This window comes from Erinaceus europaeus, chromosome 14, assembly GCF_950295315.1.
Source record: "Erinaceus europaeus chromosome 14, mEriEur2.1, whole genome shotgun sequence".
NCBI lineage: Eukaryota > Metazoa > Chordata > Mammalia > Eulipotyphla > Erinaceidae > Erinaceus > Erinaceus europaeus.
In genome coordinates, this window is record NC_080175.1 from 28,136,983 (window position 1) to 28,161,043 (window position 24,061).

The window sequence follows — 24,061 nt, forward strand, 5'->3', positions numbered from 1 at the left end:
TATTGAATGAACATAGTAAAGAAGCTATAGATATTAGATTATTGCATTTCTGGCTATAAATATACAGCAAATTAACTGTGTACAATTATGAATTTATGTAGTCCAAGAAAGGAGGTATCAAGCTAAAAAACTGATGGGAGAATCCAAAACAAGAGGAAGAGAGGAAGAATTCAGTTTTTAAAATTAATAATGGGGCAGAGGAACAGGATATTCCAGATATTTAACCATCCCAAGTCGCAAACAAATTACCAAACACATGTTCAAACTGAGAAAAAAGCATTTTAATCACACAATACATTCATAAGACTTTAAACAAGATGATGTATAAAATCTTAAACAGAAAAAAAAAAAAGAGAAAAAAGATCTGCATTTACTTGTAAACCACCTAAGAGCTGGTGGATTAACTGGCTGACATGACTGCCCAGGGATAGCAAATGCACAGATAATGAGGTGCGCCAACTGTTAATGAGTAAGAAACAACAAGCACAGATCACACCAACTGCTCTACATGCCTAGTTCCCAATCCTGCCTCCTCAGAGACAAACTAGGACAATCCTTTCCTAACTCTCCAACTCAGTCACTTGTTAATGGGTCACCTCTCAATTTTTAAATATATATTTTTTAATTTTAAAATTACTCTTGGTTTAAAGACTCCACACATTATTACTGGCCAGCCCCCACCAACTATACTTGTTTGGACAGAAATAAAAAGGCAAATGCTCAAACTGAGCCTGGATGACATCACACTATTGTCTATCTTTTATATCTGGGAGATCTCTGTGAAGTCAAAAACAAGCCATTACTTACACTTCTAAATGAAAACAAAATGCCAACCTTTCAAAAGGTGACAAAGGCACCACTGCCATGAGGAGATAGACAGAAAATGTACAAATGCTATTACTTTACTGCTACACAGATGCATTTTGTGCATGGAAAGCCTCTTCACTTAACATGATATAATGAACAGAATTATATTTTTGGATAACAAGAAAAGCAGTTTTGAAAAGGCAAACAGTTACACACAAAAGCATAAACACTTATAAGTACCTTAAATTTCAGCTTGCAAAAGGGGTAATAAGTTTGACATACACATCTAGAAAATTAGACAAGGTGATTTTTGGCACAGTAATATTGCCAAACACACCACCACTCAGTGCAAGCTTTGTTTGCCAAGCCATAAAAGTGTCCTGACATTCTCTGTGCAATGAACATTTCCTCCCTCACTACCATCCCATTCACTGAGCAACAACAGGAGGGAGACAAAGCATGGGGATTCAAGAGGGAGAAGGCTAATACTTGATTTGGGAGAAAAGTCATGGGTTACTTGTGCTGAAAGAGAATCACAACATTTTTATGAGAACCCAAATGTAAATACTGACTGGAATATGACCTGGAGACAGAAGACATCCATCCACCAGAGTCATAAAAACAAGAGCCCAAAATGATACTGGGCCACTCATTTTAAAGGGACAGATGAAGTATTTTTCTGTAATGAAGAAAGAGATTTTTCTTACTGAAATTGCTAAATAAAAATGTATCAAAGTGGTTTTAAATTTGATGGTCAATTATCTGTTTAAACTGCAATACAAAAGGGTCACTTAAAAAAAAAAAACCTGAATAACCCACTTGTCCCCTGTCAATGTACACAATTAGAAAATATTTACACACTCTAATTACAAGCAATATAAGCAGTATTTTATACTTTTGAGATTTTGTACACTTTACACAATGCAAAATGAGAAAAATATGAACACTTATAAAATTACACACAAATAATGTATCTACAAAGTATTAAATTACAGAGTGAAAGCCCCCATTGTTGGGCAGATAGATGTCAGAGTTTCAAGCTTCTGTCAAATATAACTCTTTGTATCTATCTCATTAACCGTAAGTGGCATTTTCTAACAATACCCTTGAGAGGTAGTATCAAGATAATATTCTCACCAGTAAACTCAACACAGATTAAAACTTCTGTTGGCCTGGCTCTGGGAGCCTTATTCCACTGGGTTCCTGGAAGCTGCATTTTTTTTAGTCTTCCCAATGAATTCTCTAACTGCTCAATGCTTGACATGGGCTCAAAAGTGACTGATATTATTTTAATTGGTAAGTTTAAGATAGAATACTTTTTACTCCTAAGTCTCAATTTAGAGGTAGAAAGTATTTTTAAAAATTTATTTTCTTTGCTTTTAAACCATGAAGAAGTCCAATTTTCTTTCTCTCCACCAACTTTCCCCCATAACTTGAGACAGTAGGGTGCTCAGAAGAGCAATGTCATCCAAGTCAATACTGAAAGAAAAAAAACTTTACTTCTTTGTTCAAGAAACCAATCCTCCTAAAAGGGATAGTCAACAAAAGAAAATGTCAATGGTTAGTAAGAGTCTTTTAGTACCAAAGGCTTCTATGAAAGGTCCCTTGGGCTAAGACCAGCATGTACACTTCTACTAACCCTCCACCATTTAAACCAAAGGATGGCTTTCCAGTGTTTAAAAATTTAGAGCAGCTATGGTTTTCAAGTGCAACAACTTTAAAACACAAGTGCGCGCGCGCGCGCGTGCGCGCGCGCACACACACACACACACACACACACACACACACACACACACACACACACACACCCCTCACTCTCTCTCTCCCTCTGTCGGTCTCTCTCTCTCTCCCCTTACCTTACACCTCTACAAGAATAAACACCATCTAGACCATCTAGGTCTCAGGCAAAGTTATATAGCAGTTACAAGTAGGTTTTTAGAAACTTGTCCAGATCTTTTGCTTTTACAATGTAGACTTTTGTAGTATGGTTAACAAGGGCCAAAATTCTTAGATATACCCAGAACTCTATGATTTCGTTAGTATTTAAAAGAATATGCACTTTAAATCCAAAACAAACTCTATTAGCATGTCACTATTTTATAGTTTAAGCCCATCTCACTTAAGGAGATCTGACAAAAGACTTAACTTTTTTTTTTTTTTTCTCATCTATTTGCTTAAATGTATTTTAAAAACCTAGCATTTATAATCTTGAGTAGTGAAGGAAAAAGCATGGAGTGAAACTTGCCTGTCATTTATAGTAGTTAGAGATTCTTCCCTTTGTTACTAATCATAGCACTAAGCTTTCCCTTTGTATCCTAAAATAGCCAAGAGGAAAAATTAAATCCAACTGGAACTTAGTCTGCACATCCAAGTCTGAGCTGGTTCAAATCTTTCTTACATAGTTCCTGTGATTACCCGAGTGCCACAAATACTATCCAAAAATGCAAAGATAATCAGCTTAAAATTTAACAAGAAAAACTAACAGGGGTAAGTTCGACATGCTACTATTAGCTGCTTCTACCCTTCCCCATTTGTTTTAGAAATATGCTCTTTTAAAAGGCCAGTTGTCCTGGTTCAATAGATTGTATTTCATATCAGCTTCAGAAGTGGTAATTTCTTCATTACCAGCTTCATACTAGATATTCAAATGAGACATTTTCTTAGCATTCCATTGGATTCTTTCTTTCTGCTGCTCCCGGGAAGGCTCTTACTTGATTTCTCTTGGTCCATAATTCTGCTTTATTATAACTTCTGTTAAGAATCTGGTACCCAAAAGTCATGAAGTTGCCCCTAGAAAAGATGGAAAAACAGGATAAAGGAAAATCAATCACATTATGACTTGATCTTTATACAACTTCTAATTATCAGACAATGGAGTTTGATAAAATAAGTGATCAAAATTTTACATTGTGCTATTTCTCTAAAAATTTATGGCAATAAGATTCAAGCTTCACATTTTGTGGTCTAGCAGTTAAGAAAGTATAGGTATAAGATGCTTTCCTCATCAACAAACACAGGTAGAGTATCACATTTAATAAGGTTAGGTAAAATATTTACTTGGTTTTGGTATTAAAGATGATCAGTTTAATAACGAGTCTATTAAGATTAGAAATTAAGAAATTTCTAATCTTAATAATCTAAATTAAAAATTTCTAAGAAAGAAATCTCAAAAGATTTCTCTAAATGGAATGCTAGGGCTGAGGTAATAGTATAAGAATTATACAGAAAAGATTTTCAGGGGCTGGGTGGTGGCACACTGGGTTAAGCACACATAGTACAAACAAAGCAAAAGTCCCCAGCTCTCCACCTGCAGGGGGTTTGCTTCAGATGGTGAAGCAGGTCTGCAGTTGTCTATCTTTATCTCTCCCTATCTTCCTCTCCCTTCTCAATTTCTCTCTGTCCTATCCAATAAAAATGAGGGAAAAAAAAAAAAAGCCAGGAGCATGGCGCAAAGCGCAAGGGCCGGTCTAAGGATCTTGGTTCCAGCCCCTGGCTCTCCACTTGCAGGGGAGTCACTTTACAGGCAGTGAAACAGGTCTGCAGGTGTCTATCTTTCCTCCTCTGTCTTCCCAATCTCTCTCAATTTCTCTCTGTCCTATCCAGCAACAACAGCAGCTATAACAATAACAACCACAACAAAGGCAACAACAAGGGCAACAAAACAGAAAAATAGCCTCCAGGAGCAGTGGATTCATAATGCTGGCACCAAGCCCCAGCGACAACCCCGGAGGCAAAAAAAAAAAAAAAAAAGGGAAAAAAGATGGAGGTACCATGCTCCCCAACTTCACTGTGTACTGAAGGGTTTTTGCAAATTATAAAGGAATAGCAATTAAAACAACATAGTGCAAGAATGAAAATAGACACTTGGATCAGTGGAACAAAACTAAGAGCCCAGCAGTAAGTCCACATATATATATATATAGCCACCTAATATATGACAAAAAGGCCAAAACCATTCAGTGGGGTAAAGAAGGTCTCTTCAACAAACGGTGCTGGGAAAACTGGACAGCCACATGTAGAAAAGTGAATCTAGGAAGCTGGGCGGTGGTGCACCGGGTTAAGTGCACATAGTATTAAGTGCAAAGACCTGTGCAAGAATCCAGGTTCGAGTCCTTGGCTCCCCACCTGCAGGGAGGGGGGTCCACTTCACAAGTGGCAAAGCAGGTTTGCAGGTGCCTCTCTTTCTCTTCCTTCCTCTTCTCTCTCTCCTACCCAGTAAAATATAAAAAATGGCCTCTAGGAGCAGTGGATTTGTAGTGCAGGCACTGAGCCCCAGCAATAACCCTGGAGGCCCAAAAAAAAAAAAAGAAAAGTGAATCTAGACCACCATGCTCCAAAATCAAATCAAAATGGATCAGAGACCTGGATAGTAGACCAGAAACTCTAAAAAGAAAAAACATTGGTGAGATATTATAGGATCTTCACATCAAGAGAAGTGAGATTCAAACTCACTGTAAAATCCAGATAAAAAAATTGCTTGGAAAACACACATACACTAATAGCAAAAGTCAAGTATTATATTATAATAGTGAGACTGCTTTTCTTTCTTGTTTTCTTTTTTTTAAAAATATTTATTTTATTTATTTATTCCCTTTTGTTGCCCTTGTTGTTTTATTGTTGTAGTTATTATTGTTGTTGTCATTGTTGGATAGGACAGAGAGAAATGGAGAGAGATGGGGAAGCCAGAGAGGAGGAGAGAAAGACAGACACCTGCAGACCTGCTTCACCGCCTGCAGGTGGGGAACTTTCTTTTCTTTTTACCAGAACACTTCAGTTCTGGCTTATGGTGGTACGGGAGACTGAACCTGGGATGTTGGAGCCTCAGGCATGAGAGTTAAACTGTTTGAATAACCATTATGCTATCTACCCTCCTCTACCCTCCGCCCATGAGACTGCTTTTCTTTTACTGATCTACTGTGCTCTGTTTACAGTGATATAAAATGCAAGCAACTTCTAGGCGCTCTTGATGAAGCTATTAGAAGATGCTCTTTACATAATAACCTCCACTTAATATAATGCTTTAAAATGGGCTCAGCAACCAGTAAATCAATGAACATAAAGCAAGTATGAACTCAAAGATATTAGAAACTCATGAACCCCTAAAAAATATATACAAACCAAGTCTTATACTATTGCTTTCAATTTTTCTTAAGATAACTAGAAAGAAGTGCTGTATTGTATCACTTTTAAACGGTGTGAAGAAATATCACTTAGCACAACTATTACAAATAACTAAAAATTTTCAGGTTCTGGTGCATGAAGGTGGAGGAGGACCCCAACTGGAGGTGTTTTTGCTGAAAACTTAGAAATTTTACAGGTGTACCAACAACTGTATTTACTGTAAATCATTAAATAAAGTTTTAAAATAAAACTTTAACAAAATGACACCTGAGTAGGCCGACAGTTCTGGATTATTTCCTGCCATTTTCCATGAATCCTGGCAACCAAGTCTTTTACCTTAAAAATATCAAAAAGGGGAAAAGGAATCAGGTCAAAATATCTCTACATAAAATCACTTTAATACTTGATACAAAAGATCAATTCAAAATCATTTTTGTCAAGAAAGAGAAAATAAGCTATCTTCTGTAAAGGCTTTCAAATCACAGTGATCAGCAGGACTTTTCTTCATTACTATTATCTAAAATACTGAATAGTTAGGACTTAGTTACTGTTATATATACAGAGAGGGTGGGAGGGAAGGAAAGGAGAGGTAGAGGAGGAGGAAGAGAAAGAGAGAGGGGAAGGGAGAGGGAGATCGAGAGGGAGAGAGGCAGAGGGAGAGGGAGGGAGTGAGGGAGAGACAGAGAGAGACAGACAGAGAGAGAGAGAGAGAGAGAGAGAGACAGAGAAACAGACCACAGCACTGAAGCCTCTTCCAGTGTAGAGCAGGGCCCTGAATTGATTCTAGACTGCACGCATGGCAGGGCAGCATACTATCCAAGTGAGCTGTTTTGTTGTCCCTTCCTATTAGTTACAGAATATCATCCTGACTTCAAAACACTTATATTCTCAACTTGTTGACTTCTCAACACCCAGTCAGGAAGCTTAAGGGTGGGCTTTGTCCCAAATGGAAAAATGTTCTTAAGGTTCTGGGCTATTCCTTGCATTCTCACCTTTTGTTTAAATGGCCCAAGATCACAACAAATGGCTATTGTGTGTTCCTTTCCATATTATCAGAAGAGCTGAAATATACTTACATGCCTCACCAGGTTTTTGCAAAGTACTATGAATCCTCTTTAAACACCTGGCACATTTGGAGGTTAAGTAAGTCTTCATGCAAAACTCAAACTTCCCCACCATTCCAAAGATTCTCATTTAGCTCTTGACCATAATTGCCTGAGAAAAGTGCTTTAAACGAGTCAGGAATTTACAGCTGCTTTAAGTTCATAAAGTAAACTGCAAGATCAGATTTCCCCCCCACACCTAAATTTTGACAGATTCAGTTTCTAAAACAATAATTTTTTCTACCAGAAGCTTTTGGAATGGTATGCAATTTATCTTTTTAAACAAGACCATTCCCTAAAGCAATTTCAATATGCCTGTGTCACTCTAAGTAAGAGGAGCCCTGGCATCAGTATATGCCTGATCCTGGACTTTTAGAAAACAAAATTCCTGGGTGGTCCCCTTTTAGTGTCTGTCAGCGGTAGCCACTACCATCAACTTCTATAGGCCAGTAACTCGAGTCAATGTTCAAAAGAATATGCATGTACAACTATGGCTTTCACTCTAAGGCAAAGAGCTGTCCTCTACATGTATTGAAAAGCTGTAATCTGACACAACTTCATTAACTACTTTCTTTTGTATTTAACTTAAATCCACTAAAATAGATACTAAACCCAAATGTGTATTGTTCAAATGACTAACATTTATAATAAATAATTGTAAAGTATACAGTTACAAAGTTGAAACCTTACATTCAGTGACTCCAAACACAAGTGACAAAAAGAATCAGTTTCACATTACAAATTGTAAAAGATAATTTGGGAATAAAAAGGTCTCTATAAGAAAGTCAAAAAAACCTGATTATTTTGTTTTATGAAAAACCGTCAAATCAATTTTCCACCCACTTTAAATATAATAAACCATTAAGAAGGGGGGGAAGCTTAGCAAGTTTATACTAATGACTCTTTAAAAAAATATTTATCTTTCCCTTTTCTTGCCCTTGTTTTTATTGTTGTTGTAATTATTGTTGTTGTTACTGATATCATCATTGTTAGACAGGACAGAGAGAAATGGAGAGAGGTGGGGAAGACAGAGGGGGAGAGAAAGAAACACCTGCAGACCGGCTTCACCGCTTGTGAAGTGACTCACCCTGCAGGTGGGGAGTAGGGGGCTCGAACGGGGATCCTTATGTTGGTCCTTGCGCTTCGTGCCACGTGGGCTTAACCCGCTGGGCTACCGCCTGACTCCCTACTAAATCTTTTTTTTTTTTTTTTTAAGATTTTAAAAAATATTTACTCCCTTTTTTTGTTGCCCTTGTTTTTTATTGTTGTAGGTATTATTGTTGTTGTCATTGTTGGGTAGGACAGAGAGAAATAGAGAGAGGAGAAGACCGAGAAGGGAAGAGAAAGATAGACACCTACAGACCTGCTTCACTGCTTGTGAAGCGACCCCCCTGCAGGTGGAGCTCGAACCAGGATCCTTACGCCAGTCCTAGAGCTTTGCACCACTTGTCTGCACTACCACCCGACTCTCCAGTGTTCCCTTTTTATAAATAAAAATTAAAAAAAAAAAAAGAACAAAATCAGGTAGAGACAGAGAGAAAAGAGAGACACCACAATACTACTCTACTATTCATGAAGCTTCCCATAATGCAGGTGTTCCTATGTGGTGCTGAGGCTCAAACCTGTCTTTCCACATGGTATGAAGTTGTACTACACTGGCCAAACTATTTCCTAGTCCCAGGCAGAAAAGTCTTAAATTTGTGCAATGGAACAAAACTAAGAAGTTTTATATAAATTTCTTTTTCTCTCTCTGTGATTGTTGACTTTGACAGGATGGGGGTGGGCCAAGTGTAGAAGAGAACACAGCACTGTGGCTTCTGCCATTCCAATACAGTCTCCCACGTGGTACTTGAACCAGGGTTTCACACACAGCGACAAGGAATCATTCTCAATGAGCTCTCTCTGACTCTACAAGACTTTTTTTTTTCTTTCTCCCTCAGGTGTTAAGATTAGAAAAGTACAGAAAACTTGGGCTGGGGAGATAGCATTTTCATGTCTGAGGTCTGTGGGTCCTAGGTCCAATCCCCAGCACCACTATCAGCTAAGGATGAGCAGTCCTCTCTGGTCATGAATAAAAAAAAATATAGAAACATTAAAAACAGTATTTCCTTTAAAATTTTTCCTTTTACTTTATTTTTTTTTTATTTATAAAAAGGAAACACTGATAAAACCATAGGATAAGAGGGGTACAACTCCACACAATTGCCACCACCAGAACTGTGTATCCCATCCCCTCCCTTGATAGCTTTCCTATTCTTTAACCCTTTGGGAGTATGGACCCAAGGTCATAGTGGGATGCAGTAGGTGGAAGGTCTGGCTTCTGTAATTGTTCCCCACTGAACATGGGCGTTGACAGGTGGATCCATACTCCCAGCCTGCCTTTCTCTTTCCCTAGTGGGGCAGGGCTTTGGGGGATGAGAGCTCCAGGACACATTGGTAGGGTTGTCTGCCCAGGGAAGTCTGGTTGGCATCATGCTAGCATCTGGAACCTGGTGGCTGAAAAGAGAGTTAACATACAAAGCCAAAAAAACTGTTGACTAATCATGAACCTATAGGTTAGAAAAGTTCATATGAAGAGTTGGCGGGTGTGTGTGTGTGTTTGTGTGTGCGTGTGTGTGTGTTTGTGTGTGTCTGTTTTGTAGATAGCGAATAGGCATATTTTAGTTATATTCCAAAGAGACTATTTTTTTTTTTTCTCTTTTTCCCTGATCCTGAAACCTGATGTGCAGGTGGATCCAAGTTATCATCTGAGGAGATGATGTCATGGGTGGAAAAAGGACCAGAAAGCTGGATCAGGGAAGAGAGTAGCTCCCATCCTTTTACTTTAAATCCTACAGGTACTTAGTAGAAAGTGATTTCTATTAAAGAGAAAGTCATTTCTAATATTCTTTCTTTTCAGAGACAGGCTTTTAAGCTTCTCCTTAAAGATTAATGCATTGAAAGTTAAATACAGAACAAAACAAAAAATGAACTGACAACATGTAAGAAAAATGCACACTAACCTTAGTTCTGTAAAAAAGTCTTGCATCTTCTCTAATATCACACTTAACATGCTTTTCCAAAGCCCCACAGAGTAGTACAAAGTGCTTCTGTGTAAAACAAAAATAAAGTATGAAACAACTGTGGAAGCACAAAACAAATGATACAATTAAAACAACAACAATCATTAAAAACTACCATTTCCCCCCCCCCAACTTTTTTTTTTTTTTACCAGAACACTTGATCAGCTCTGGCTTATGGTGATGCAGGGGATTGAACCTGAGACTTTGGAGACTCAGGCATGAGAGTGTCTTTGCATAATCATTATGCTATCTACCCCTGCCCCCAAACTACTATTCTCCAGTTAATCAATTTCTGAAGTTAACCATGTAACATAACAGCAGTGTTATCAATACAAGTAGCAATAAGACTTATGATTTCTTGTTGGTCTTGTCCATGTAAAAGTTATACACATTACAGGATAATGGAATGATTTTCAGGTGTGAGGTCTTGAGTTTCAACCCCTGGCATTCTATGTGCCAGATTGAAGCTCTGGCTCTTTCTCCCTCCCTCTCTCATTAATAATTAATTAAAAAATAAAGTGTCCCAAACACCAAGATTGATGATGTACCCTTATTTCATGGCTGGGCTCCTCAGTTTTGACTGTCATAGCTGCCATAGCAGGATGTGCCTATGTGCCCACCTCTCTTTAAAAACCTTGGATTCTGAGACTTTAATGGGCTTATCTGGACAGTCTTTCACATACGTTTATGTAATTCATGGCCAGAGAAAAATATGTCCTGAGTGACTCCAAATGGGAGAGGACATAATATCCTGTATCTAACCCTGCTGGACTCTACTGATAGCTTGCTCTTTTTTACCAGAGCACTGCTCAGCAATCTGGCTTATGGTGGTGCGGGGGACTGAACCTAACACTGGAGCCTCAGGCATGAGTCTCTTTGCATAACCATTATGCTAGCTACCCCCACCCATAGCTTGTTCTTACTGCTTTTGCTCTACACACTTTTCTGTAACATATATAAATGTCATATATATGTAATTGTAGTATTTCTTTTTTTTGATAGAGACAGAAATTGAGAGGGATGGGGGAGAGAGAGAGAGAGAGAGAGAGAGAGAGAGAGAGAGAGATACCTGCAGCACTGCTTGTGAACTAGGTTAAGTGCACAGGGTAGAAAGCGCATTGGCCAGCATCAGGATCCTAGTTCCAGCCCCTGGCTCCCTACCTGCAGGGGGTTTACTTCACAGGCAGTGAAAGCAGGTCTTAAGTGTCTATCTTTCTCTCCCCCTGTCTTCCCTTCCTCTCTAGATTTCTCTCTGTACTATCCAACAATGATAGCAATAACAATAACAACAATGACGATTAACAACAAGGGCAACAAAAAGGGAAAAATAAAAAAATAAACCTTGTGCTTGATTACTGTAAAAATAAACCATCCTTCATGTTTCTTAAAAAATTACTATTATCCATCAATTGAATTTTAATCAGAAAATAAAATTTTAATGTAGAGATGGTAAGAACACCAGAGAAATGACTATATTATGTTCCAAGCAGAAGACAGCAAACAATTCTTTTTTTAAAAAAATATTTATTTTTTTCCTTTTTGTTGCCCCCTTTTTTTTAATTGTTGTTATAGTTATTGTTTTTGTTGATATTGTTGCTGTTGGATAGGAAAGAGAGAAATGGAGAGAGGAGGGGAAGACAGAGAGAGGGAGAGAAAGAGAGACACCTGCAGATCTCCTTCACTGACTGTGAAGCGACTCCCCTGCAGGTGGGGAGCCGGGGGCTCAAACCAGGATCCTCACGCTGGTCCTTGAGCTTTGCACATGTACTTAACCTGCTGTGCTATCACCCAACTCCCAGAGCAAACAATTCTATGTATAACAGCATCTATAAAACCACGTAGAGCAGTTTTTTGCCTAGTGGATAATAAGTTTTTTCTAAGTGCCTGCCATTTTTGGCAAAATGTGGTGCCATGGATTGAATATGGGGCTCTACGTCTGCAAAGCAATTTCTTAACCCAGTGAGATGTCCCACCTCTCCCTGCTCAACGGATATATTACTGAAAGATGAGGAATTAAACAAGGGCTTCCTTAGCTGTATGAATGTTGGTGTTACTGGAAGACTAAAATAATTTAATATGAAAATCTTAATGGGGGAAATTATTTAGAAATGAACTTAAAAAATATATATATATTCCCTTTTGTTGCCCTTGTTTTATTGTTGTAGTTATTACTGATGTCATCGTTGTTGGCTAGGACAGAGAGAAATGAAGAGAGGAGGGGAAGACAGAGGGGGAGAGAAAGACAGACACCTGCACACCTGCTTCACTGACTGTGAAGTGAACCTCCTGCAGGTGGGGAGCCTGGAGCTCGAACCAGGATCTTTACGCCGGTCCTTAATCTGCTGCACTACTGCCCGACTCCCTTGAAATGAACTTTTAAAGAAGCTATCAGTTTAATTAAAAAAAAAGTTGTTTCACTTTAAATTTTTGAAGATTTATTTGCTTCCTGAGATAGGTCAGAATGTTGCTTCAGTGGCCCAGGAGGTGGAGCAGCAGATAAAGCATTGGATTATTATTTTTTTAAATTTCATTCATTCATTCATTCATTCATTCATTCCTTTTTGTTGCCCTTGTTTTATTGTTGTAGTTATTATTGTTGTTATTGATGTCGTCATTGTTGGATAGGACAGAGAGAAATGGAGAGAGGAGGGGAAGACAGAGAGGGGGAGAGAAAGACAGACACCTGCAGACCTGCTTCACCGCCTGTGAAGCTACTCCCCTGCAGGTGGGGAGCCGAGGGTTCGAACCAGGATCTTTACACCGGTCCTTGCGCTTCGCGCCACATGCGCTTAAGCCACTGCACTACCTCCTGACTCCCTTTTCTTTAAAAAATATTTTTTTATTCCCCACCTGCAGGGGAGTTGCTTCACAGGTGTGAAGCAGGCCTGCAGGTGTCTATCTTTCGCTCTCCCTGTCTTCCACTCCTCTCTTCATTTCTCTCTGTCCTATCCAACAATGACATCAATAACAACAATAACTACAATAATAAAATAAGGGCAACAAAAGGGAATAAACAAATACATTTTTTATTCCCTTTTGTTGCCCTTGTTTTATTGGTGTAGTTATTATTGTTGTCTTTGTTGTTAGGTAGGACAGGGAGAAATGGAGAGAGATGGGGTAGAGAAAGACAGACACCTGCAGACCTGCTTCACTGCTTGTGAAGCGACTCCCCTGCAGGTGGGGAGCCAGCGGCTCGAACCGGGATCCTTATGCTGGTCCTTGTGCTTTGCGCCACGTGCGCTTAACCCACTGAACTACCGCCCAACTCCCAAGCATTGGATTCTTAAGTATGAGGTCCTCAGTTCAATCCCCAGCAGCACATGTACCAGACTGATATCTGGTGTTCTTCCCCTCCAACCCCCATCTTTTTCATGAATAAATAAAATCTTTAAAAAAAAGGTACTTCAACATATGCGGTACCAGCAATTGAAACCAGGACTTCATGCTTGCATGTCCAGAACTCTTATCACTGTATTACTCCCCATAGCAAACCATCAGTTTAATTTGAAGGTAAGTACTATTCTGGAGGGGGAAGTGAAAGTGGTAGTTCTAAGAGATAGCTTATTGGGTAGGGTGTACACTCTGCCCAGGCTTAAACCCTGAAACTATATGGGAATGCCACCATAGCACCAGAGGGAACCGATACTGTCTTCTTTCTTCTATTTGAATGAAAAAGTCACCCAAGAAGCAGTGAAATTGAGTTTGTGTTTGACTGCTTGGGTGGCTGCAGTGCTAGCTAGAATGTTGGACTTAAAAAAAAAAAAAAGAAAGAAATCAAGAATGTGTGAAGCCATGGCTCTATACATACAGAGAGTGCAGAAAACAAGGGGGGGGGCGCTAGTTATGGGCCCACCCAACATTTGGTAACCTTGATATTTTAGTAATATGCTATCCTGCTATCAAGTTATGATAGCTAAGTTATACTTCAAAAGTATGCTCATTTCAATCTATCAATAGCAACACTAAAATTTAAAAATACTAAAAACCACTTACTCTGTGTCCAGAAGAGAAAGAATGAGAACAACTAACTTCGCCAACTAAGTGAAGAAGAATATAGGTCAGGTAATATGCCTGTTAAAGAAATAAATAAAATGAGCACCAAGGTATTAACTATCATAGGTGTCACCACAGCTTACATATTAGGAAAGCTGCCTAGAAAGGATTATTTTTAAAATATTTATTTATTTCCCTTTTGTTGCCCTTGTTTTTCACTGTTGTAGTTATTATAACTGTTGTTATTGAAGTCACCGTTGCTAGATAGGACAGAGAGAAATGGAGAGAGGAGGGGAAGACAGCGAGGAGGAGAGAAAGACAGACACCTGCAGACCTGCTTCACCGCTTGTGAAACGATTCTCCTGCAGGTGGGGAGCCAGGGGCTTGAACTGGGATCCTTATGCTGGTCCTTGTGCTTTGCACTACGTGCACTTAACCCACTTGTACTACCACCCAACTCCCCATTTTTTTTCTTAATAAACCAGAAGTCTGTTGTCATACTTTTACATTGATCATGCCATGAATTCATAGGGAGTAGATTCCAGCAGCTCAGGGTACCTCCTATCAATTCTCAAAGAGTTTCTCTATGTGGAGCAGGTTGACGCTTCAGTTGAACCCAAGTACCCTTCTCTTTGGTTTCTTTTTAATTCCAGGTAATTTTTTTCCATATATTTCAAGAAGCTATCTCAGTTCTTAAAATGCTTACGATGTTCAATACCAGCATTAACTCTCTTGGCAAGAATCTTACCCTTAATTTGGTGTTTGCAATAATCTCAACAGCATGTTAGGAAACACTGTAAACTCTTCCAGTTTTGTTTTCCTATTATTTGTACTGCATTCTCTTCTGAACAATGCTTATTCCCTTTGTCTAAAATGCCAGCTTTCTTACAGATCACCATTTATTTGGCCAAAGGAACAGCTCTATGTTCTTTAAAAGATCTAGAGAAAACAAGTGAATGTCTTTCCTCTCTCACTGTGTTAGACATTTTAGCAAATGAATGGAAGGTAGTTGTTCTGCCTGAAAGGAAGATGTTAGTGCATTTCCTTTTCCTTACAACTGACTTAGTAAATGGCTGAAAAACATAATCTCAGTATCAAATTCCCAACAGCCACTCTTTTACTTCAGTTCTCAATTCTTAAGTTTATTCAAGAATTTCACAATAGCAATACTTAAAAAAAAAAAAGTAATAGTGTATACTAAAAAAAGTATGGTATACTCAGGTTTCCTAGTATATATCTAGTTTCCAAATTCAGAAATGTCTATACTATTTGTCAGTGGTTAGAAAGATGGCATCAGTTATACACATATGTACTCTTTTGAAATGATACCTGCTTTTCAAGTTCCAAATGAAGACTATCATCAATAGTGCCATCTGGCTGTTCAGCTCTTTTTTTCAAGACCATTTTCTTTAACAAATCAGAAGGCTTCATTTGTACAAGATAGCGGTGTAAGACTGATATCTACAAAAAAGGGGATATTGAACAGTATTAAGCAAGAGAGTTGTTCTTAGACTACTTTCCCCTCGTTCACTTTACTTTCTCTAACTTTGTCCCTTAGCATTCTGTATAGTCCAATGATAATCTGTTTCTCCTTTACTTGAAGGTCCTCAATTGCTTAATAAAGGATTTGAAATGAAAGACTGAGTACCTGTAATTGAGGATAAAAGCTTAAAAAGGAAACCAAGAGATATTACAATAGAGGTCCAATGGAGTGTGATTTCTTTGTAAGATTATTTGAAAACCAGGAAAAGTTGAATATGTGAGTAATGTTATTAAATTATGAATATAAATTTATCTTTGAAAACAGTTAAATATCCCAGAATGTACTGAGAGCTATTTGATAGTTATGTTGCTGGCTCAGTAGTCCCCATATATATGGAATCAAATCTACTTCAACAATCTACTTCAAGAATACCACCGTGTCCCTTTTGGTCTCTCTGTCCATAGCATTCTGTGCATACTTCTATCACTATTGTGACTATAACCATACCATGTGGCTGTTTGTTTGTTTTAATCACCAGTATGTTTTCAAGGCAGATCATCCAATAATCTTTTTTCTTTTTTAATATGGTGCTAGAGCTTGAACTCAGGGTCTTATACATGTACTTCATCCCTGAAGTTTTCTGTCTATTCCTTAGAAACACATACACACCCCATTTCACCATCTTAAGGATTTCCATTTGTTCTGTCTACTGCTCTCATACAGTGTTGGGGATTAAACCAAAGACCTTACACATGCAAGGCAGATGCGCTACTGCTGAAACACTTCACTGATCGGCTTGATTTTTGTTGCTGTTTTTTGTCTGCTTCAGAATCTTGTGTATGCTGAGAGTATTTGTGCCAGGCCAACATTTTATTTTCTTTTTTTGCCACTAGGGTCATCTTGGGGTTCAGTGCCTGCACTACAATCTCACTGCTTCTGGTGGCTGTTTCCTTTTCTTTCTTCCCTCTTTTAATACTTATTTATTAATATCTGTTTCCTTTTGTTATCCTTGTTTTATTGTAGTTATTATTGTTGTTGTTATTGATATCACTGTTGTTGGATAGGACAGAGAGAAATGGAGACAGATGGGGAAGACAGGGAGGGAGAGAAAGAGAGACACCTGCAGACCTGCTTCACCGCCTGTGAAGCGACTCTCCTGCAGGTGGGGAGCCGGGGGCTCCAACCGGGATCCTTATGCCGGTCCTTGTGCTTTGCGCCATGTGTGCTTAAACCACTGCGCTGCAGCCCAACTTCCTATTTATTTATTTATTATTGGATAGAGAGAGAAAGTGAGAGGGGAAAAATTGAGAGGGAGTCAGAGAGACACCTGCAGCCCTGCTTCACCATTTGTGAAGCTTTCCCTCTGCAGGTGGGGACCAGGGGCTTGAACCTGGGTCCTTGCACACTTTAGTGTGTGTGCTTAACCAGGTGCACCACCGCCCGGCCCCTTTTGTTCTTTTTTGATGAGATAGAAACTAAGAGGAGGGCTGTGGAGATATGATGGTTCTGCAAAAGACTTTAATGATTGAGGATCCAAGATTTCAGGTTGAATTCCCAGCACCACAAGCCAGATCTGAGCAGTGTTCTGGTCTCTCTCTGCATCTTTCATTAAAAATAAATAAATTATATATAAAAAACAGAGAAAATGGGGAACAGAGAGAAATTGACACACTTGTAGCACTGCCTCACCATTCACAAAACTTCCCCCTTGTGGGTGGGGATTAGGAGTTTGAACCTGTTTTTTTTCACCAGAGCACTAATCAGCTCTGGCTTATTGGTGGTGCGGGGGATTGAACCTGGGACTTTGGAGCCTCAGACATGTGAGTCTTTTTGCATAACCATTATATCTACCCCTTCCCTGAACCTGGGTTCTTGAGCATGGTGTGCATTTTACTATACCAATACTTGCCCCCTCATTTTTTTCTTAAAAATTCTGATAGTTGGTAGTTGGGTGGTAGCATAGCAGGTTAAGCACACGTGGTGCAGAGTGCAAGGACCAGCATAAGGATCCCGGCTGGAGCCCTTGGCTCCCCACCTGCAGGGGAGTCACTTTACAAGTGGTGAAGCAGGTCTGCAAGTGTCTATCTTTCTCTCCCCCTCTGTCTTCCCCTGCTCTCTCCATTTCTCTCTGCCCTATCCAACAATGAAGACAGACAACAATAATAATTACAACAATAAAACTAAGGGCAACAAAAGGGAATAAATAAAAATACTGATAGTTGAGAGGAAAGAACTAGCGAAACACCACAGTACTGTCACACCATATATGAAGTTTCTCCTGTGGCTGTGGTGCTCTGAAAAGTTATGGGGCTTGAAACTAGGACCTTTTGCATGGTAAGGTGTGTTATCTACAGAGTGAGGTATCTTCTTGCTCTCAAATTCATTTTTTTTTCATATTTATTTTTATGAGGGCAAGGGGGATGGAGAGAGTTCTGGTGTATATGGTAATAGAGATTAAACCTAGGACCCCTATGTATACAAGTTCTATGTTCTCTTGAGTTCTCTCTAGCACCTTAAATTTTTTTTTGGTCATCAGCGTTGGTTACTTCACTATGGTTTCATGCCTTCATGGGTGCAGATTCTTAAACAATTTAAAATACTAATATCAAAACTAGTACAAGATGTAATCAATGTAAATAATTCTGCAATTTCTTATCCTGTGCTAACATTGTTAACTTTGATTAAGTGAACAAATAAAAAATGCAATTTACAAATTACATTATGGTGGCCAGGTGGTGGTGCACCTGGTCGAATGCACATGTAACTAACTATACTGTAATTTTTTCCAGTAGTTTCTATCCCAATTTGTCAAATTGTGCAAAACTGGTCTTCCCAATTTGAACATGAGTAAACTGGATCTCATCATTTAAGCACCATGCAAAAGTATGAACAGTTTTATATCTGAGAGTTGAAATCTAATCTATCTATAGGATTTTTGACTCATAATACACTAACTGTTTTTATGCCTCAGTCTCCACTATTTACGAAAATAAAACAAAAATGTTATTTATACCTGCAGATTGTTGGCATTGGGAATATCTTCACGTTTCTCATCCAGAAGTTTTGAAATATTCACCAGGCTGAGACACTGTCTTAATTGCCTTGAATGAAAATTCAAAAGTATTTAGAATGTGCTTAGTCAATACTGCTGGAGAAGTAAATAAACGAAAAGAACTTTTCCTAGTTATTCTAACTGAAAATATAGCTAATGTTTCAAAAGAAGGCCATATGAGGGGAAAAAACATATATGTATATAAGTTAAGTGGTCAGGAAGGTGGTATAGAGCTCATGCTTGAGAGTCCGGAGTCAATTTTTTTTTTTTTAAATCTAATGTGCCTCATCTTGGACTGGAATAAATAAATCTTAAAAATATTTGCACATAAAAATTAGAGTTGCTCAGAGTTTTAGGCAAATGATTAAGAGTCTTTGCTGTTAGTGATTTACTGCTAGAATTTCATTGTACTGAAGCAAAAATAAGTAAATCTAAAAATTTTTAAAAAATTATCTTTGTTGTGGTCTGGGAGGTGGCACAGTGGTTAAAGAACTAGACTCTCAAGCATGAGGTCCTGAGTTCAATCCCCGGCTGCACATGTACCAGAGTGATGTCTGGCTCTTTCTCTCTCTTCTCCTATCTTTCTCATTAATAAAATAAATAAAATCTTTAAAAAAAATCTTTATTTACTGGATAGAGACAGCCAGAAATCAAGAGGGAACGGAGTAGAGAGAGAGAGAGAGAGAGAGACAGCTGCAGCACTGCTTCACTATTTGCAAAGCTATCCCCCTTCAAGTGGGGACTGGGAGCTCAAACCTGGGTCTCTGCACATTATATCATGTGCGCTCAAGCAGGTGCGCCACCACCCGGCCCCAGTACATTTTTATAATGTGTGTCATCTATAACATCAGATAACCTAAATTAAAGACAAAGTATTACAAAATTATTTGGATTGTCAGAACAAGGCTGTCAATGTCTTTTCTCAGTTTTACATGAAAATCAAGGACCAAGAGCTTTTCACTAAGATAAACATTAATATATATATTTGCCTCCAGGGTTATTACTGGGGCTCAGTGCCTGCACCACGAATCCACTGCTCCTGGAGGCTATTTTTTTCCCTTTTTGTTGTCCGTTTTTTTTTAATTGTTGTTGTGATTATTATTTTTGTTATTGCTGTCATTGTTGTCGGATAGGACAGAGAGAGGGAGAGAAAGATAAACATCTACAGACCTGCTTCACCACTTGTGAAGCGACGACCTTCCCCCAGGTGGGGAGCTAGGGGCTCAAACCAGGATCCTTACACTGGTCCTTGTGCTTTGTGCATGTGCCATTATGCATTTAGCCCGCTGTGCTACCGCCCGACCCCCACATTAAAATATTTTTAATGTCTAATTCTCACTTTTCAATACCTTCCACGTGATGTCCAGTTAGGGACCAGCTGTACCAACCACAGGAGATTGTGGGGGTGACTGGAGAGTTCATTTATAGCTACACAGAGTTCAAGTATCTAAAAACAGAATATGTAAGATTTTTTTCAAACAAGTTAGTAGAATCAAACATCCAACAGATCATTCACATCTGTTCTTGATCAAATAGAACCATTAATAATAATAAAAAGGCATTAATTTTTGTTTTAGCAGATCTAGAGCCTGCTAAAATATAGTCCATTCAGATTGCCAGCCCTCTCTCCCTCCCTTCTTCCCCCCTTCTGTGCCAAGGGCCTCATGCCCTTGAATTGAACCCTGAACCTCAGACCTTTAGGTATGAAAGTCTGTTTTGTAAACACTTGTGCTATCTCCCCAGCTTTTTTTTTTTTTTTTTCCTCACCCTACCAGGGTTATCACAGGGGCTCCATACCCTGTATGGTTCTACTACGCCTGCATTTTTTCCCCCTCCAGACAGAGGGTAAAAGAGGGAAAAGGGGGGAGGTAAGTAAGGAGGGACAGACAGGGAAAGAGGAAGATCACAGTACTGGTCCATAGTCCATGACACTTCCCCATGAAGGGACTGGGGAATCAAAGTTAATTTCTCATGAATGGTAGAAGTGTGTGCATCCTGTCCCTTCCTTGGCTACAGTTCTATAGAAAGGGTAGGAGCAGACAGAAAACAGTCATCTCAGGAGTTGGGCGGTAGCACCAGGTTAAGTGCACGTGGCGCAAAGTGCAAGGACTGGCATAAGATTCTGGTTCGAGCCCCTGGCTCCCCATCTGCAGGAAAATCACTTCACAAGCAGTAAAGCAGGTCTGTAGGTGTCTATCTCTCCCCGTCTTTCCCTCCTCTCTCCATTTCTCTGTCCTATCTAACAATGACATCAGTAACTACAAAAACAATGAAAAACAATAAGGGCAACAAAAGAGAAAATAAATATAAAAAAAAGTTTTAAAAAGTAAAAAAAAATAAAAGAAAAAAAAAGAAAAAAGTCATCTCTCCGTTATTCAAAAAGTTTGCCTCGTAGTCCGGGAGGTGGCTAAGTGGTTAAGGAACTAGACTCTCAAGCATGAGGGCCTGAGTTCAATTCCCGGCAGCACATGTACCAGACTGATGTCTGGGCCCTTTCTCTCTCTCCTCCTATCTTTCTCATTAATAAAATAAATAAAATCTTTAAAAAAAAAAAAGTTTGCCCCTTGTACTAGGTCCTCACTCATAGTAAGGCTGGTACTCCAACTACTGAGCTAACTCACAGCCCTCCACTTTATCTCTTTTTCTACCAAGAGTTCTCGCTAGGGCTTGGTGCCAGTATTATGAATCCACTGCTCTCGGTGGCCATTTCCCCCCCCCCCCCACCTTTTTTGCCTATTTTATTTGATAGGACAGAGAGAAATTGGGAGAGGACGGGGAGACAGAGAGGGTGAGAGAAAGACACCTGCAGTCCTGCTTCACTACTAGTGAAGCATCCCTGCTGCAGGTGGAGAATGGGGGCTCGAACCCAAGTCCTTGCTCATAGTACTATGTGTGTTACAACAGGTGCGCCACCACTTGCCACAAGCCCCTCTTCCCAGTTTTACCTTAAACCCTAGAACAGACTGAGCAATGTGTCTTTTTTTAAAAATAAGTATCTTCTTTCTTTTCTTTTAATATTTTATTTATTTATTTATTCCCTTTTGTTGCCCTTTTTATTGTTTGTTGTAGTTATTATTGTTGTTGATGTCATCATTGTTGTTGGATAGGACAGAGAGAAATGAAGAGAGGAGGGGAAGACAGAGAGGGGGAGAGAAAGACAGACACCTGCAGACCTGCTTCACCTCTTGTGAAGTTATTCCCCTGCAGGTGGGGAGCTAGGGGCTCGAACCGGGATCCTTGTGCCGGTTCTCGCGCTTCGCACCACCTGTGCTTAACCTGCTGCACTACTGCCCAACTCCCCTTCCTTCCTTTCCTTTTTTCTTTCTTTAAAAATATTTATTTATTCCCTTGTTTTATTGTTGTAGTACTGTTGTTGTTATTGATGTTGTCATTGTTGGACAGGATAGAGAGAAGTGGAGAGAAGAGGGGAAGACAAAGAGGGGAGAGAAAGATACCTGCAGACCTCCTTCACCTTCTGTGACGTGACTCCCCTGCAGGTGGGGAGCCAGGGGTTCGAACCTGGATCCTTACGCTGGTCCTTGAGCTTTGCGTCACCTGCGCTTAACCCGCTGCGCTACCGCCCGTCTCCCCAGATATATCTTTATTGGTATTTAAACTGTCCTTGGAAGAATAAAGTAATTGAGTCTTTTGGTGGTGGGAATGGTGTTTATGTACACTCCTAGCAAAATGTAGACATATAAATCAGTAGTTAATTAATATGAGAGGCGGAAAATCAATTGTATGTCTCAAAAGTTTTTCAAAACACAAACTGAATCTTTTTAATATATAGGCTGTGTATTTGATATGCGGACTCTCTCAAAAGCCTAGACCAAGTAGATTAGAAGCATCCAATAGCACAGTTATATACAAGATACTGGATACTGTACAGCAAACCATAACAAAAGGACTTTTCAAAGTTAACCCAATTACCAAATAATGTGATGATAACATTAACTATCGTTTGTCTTTTTGAACCCTAAGACAGCAGGAACCTCACATCTCTACTATAGAGCCCCTACTTCCCCCAGTCCTGGAACCCTTGGATAGGGCCCACTTTCCCATATGCCTCTCCCAATCCATACCAAATAATATTGCATCCGCCGATCACAACCTAACCAACGCAACGATTGCCACCTCAACATGCTTCACCTCAGACTGTGTCCAGAGACTTCACGTGTGGAATGACAACCCTTCAGCTTCATTACTCAGGTGAGACCTTTCCTTTTATAGTACACTCTAATTTCATCTCAGGTGGTTCACTTTCTAACAAAGTCCCAAAACCTAGATATACACCAGTTTCTGTGAGAGAGAGCTTATGTTCACACGTATCCATAAACTACTGCAAAATATATACCTGAAAGCAGAAGTACACTAGAGTTTGCAGTGAGTACCTCCCTAACACTTCCTCTCCACTATTCCAAGCTTTGGGTCCATGATTGCTCAACAATTTGTTTGGCTTCGTATGTTAACTCTCTTTTCAATCACCAGGTTCCAGATGCCATCAGGATGCTGGCCAGGCTTCTGGACTGAAGACCCCACCAATGTGTCCTGGAGCTCAGCTTCCCCAGAGACACACCCTACTAGGGAAAGAGAGAGGCAGACTGGGAATATGGACCGACCAGTCAACGCCCATGTTCAGCGGGGAAGCAAATACAGAAGCCAGACCTTCTACCTTCTGCAACCCTCAATGACCCTGGGTCCATGCTCCCAGAGGGATAGAGAATGGGAAAGCTATCAGGGGAGGGGGTGGGATATGGAGAATGGGTGGTGGGAATTGTGTGGAGTTGTACCCCTCCTACCCTATGGTTTTGTTAATTAATCCTTTCTTAAATAAAAAAAAATTAAAAAAAAGAATAAAGTAATTGAAATATTAATGCTAGTTTATTTAAGATAGAGACAGAAATTGAGAGGGAAGGGGGAGACAGAGAGGGAGAAAGACAGACACCTACAGTCTGAGGAGACAGCATAATGGTTATGCAAAAGAATTTTATGCTTGAGGTTCTGAGGTCCCAGGTTCAATCCCAGCTCCATAATAAGCCAGAGCTGAGAAATACTCTGGTCCTTCTGTATCTTTCTCCCATTAAAAAAAAAAAAAAAATAACCCCAGAGCCATATTCCATCAGGGAAAGATAGAAACAGGCAGGGGGTATGGATCAACCTGCTAACTTCTGTTCATCGGACAAGCAGTTATAGAAACCAGACCTTCCACCTTCTGCATCCCATAAAGAATTTTGATCTATACTCTCAGAGGGATAAATATGGAACCATCCAATGGAGGAGATGGGATACAGAAATCTGGTGGTGGGAACTGTACCCCTCTTATTGCACAATCTTGTCAACTATTATTAAATCACTAATAAATAAATAAATAAAATATACAGAGAGTGACGTGAAACTTCCCCCCTGCAGGTGGGGGCTAGAGTAGAACCTGGGATCTTGT

General features: G+C 39.5%; 1 protein-coding gene across 2 annotated transcripts in view; it reads right to left on the reverse strand.

Annotated features, from left to right (window-relative positions):
- Window positions 1–259: 259 nt before the first annotated feature.
- SLF2 (SMC5-SMC6 complex localization factor 2) overlaps window positions 260–24,061 on the reverse strand; it is a 63,064-nt gene continuing 39,262 nt past the window's right edge. For both annotated transcript variants that reach the window (XM_060171483.1, XM_060171484.1), the window contains exons 14-20: window positions 19,971–20,068; window positions 18,583–18,670; window positions 15,416–15,547; window positions 14,087–14,164; window positions 10,034–10,120; window positions 6,196–6,264; window positions 260–3,597 (exon numbers count right to left, since the gene is read on the reverse strand). In XM_060171483.1, the coding sequence (XP_060027466.1) occupies window positions 3,562–3,597; window positions 6,196–6,264; window positions 10,034–10,120; window positions 14,087–14,164; window positions 15,416–15,547; window positions 18,583–18,670; window positions 19,971–20,068 (588 nt within the window). In that variant the 3' untranslated portion in view covers window positions 260–3,561. The remainder of the gene's footprint in view (window positions 3,598–6,195; window positions 6,265–10,033; window positions 10,121–14,086; window positions 14,165–15,415; window positions 15,548–18,582; window positions 18,671–19,970; window positions 20,069–24,061) is intronic.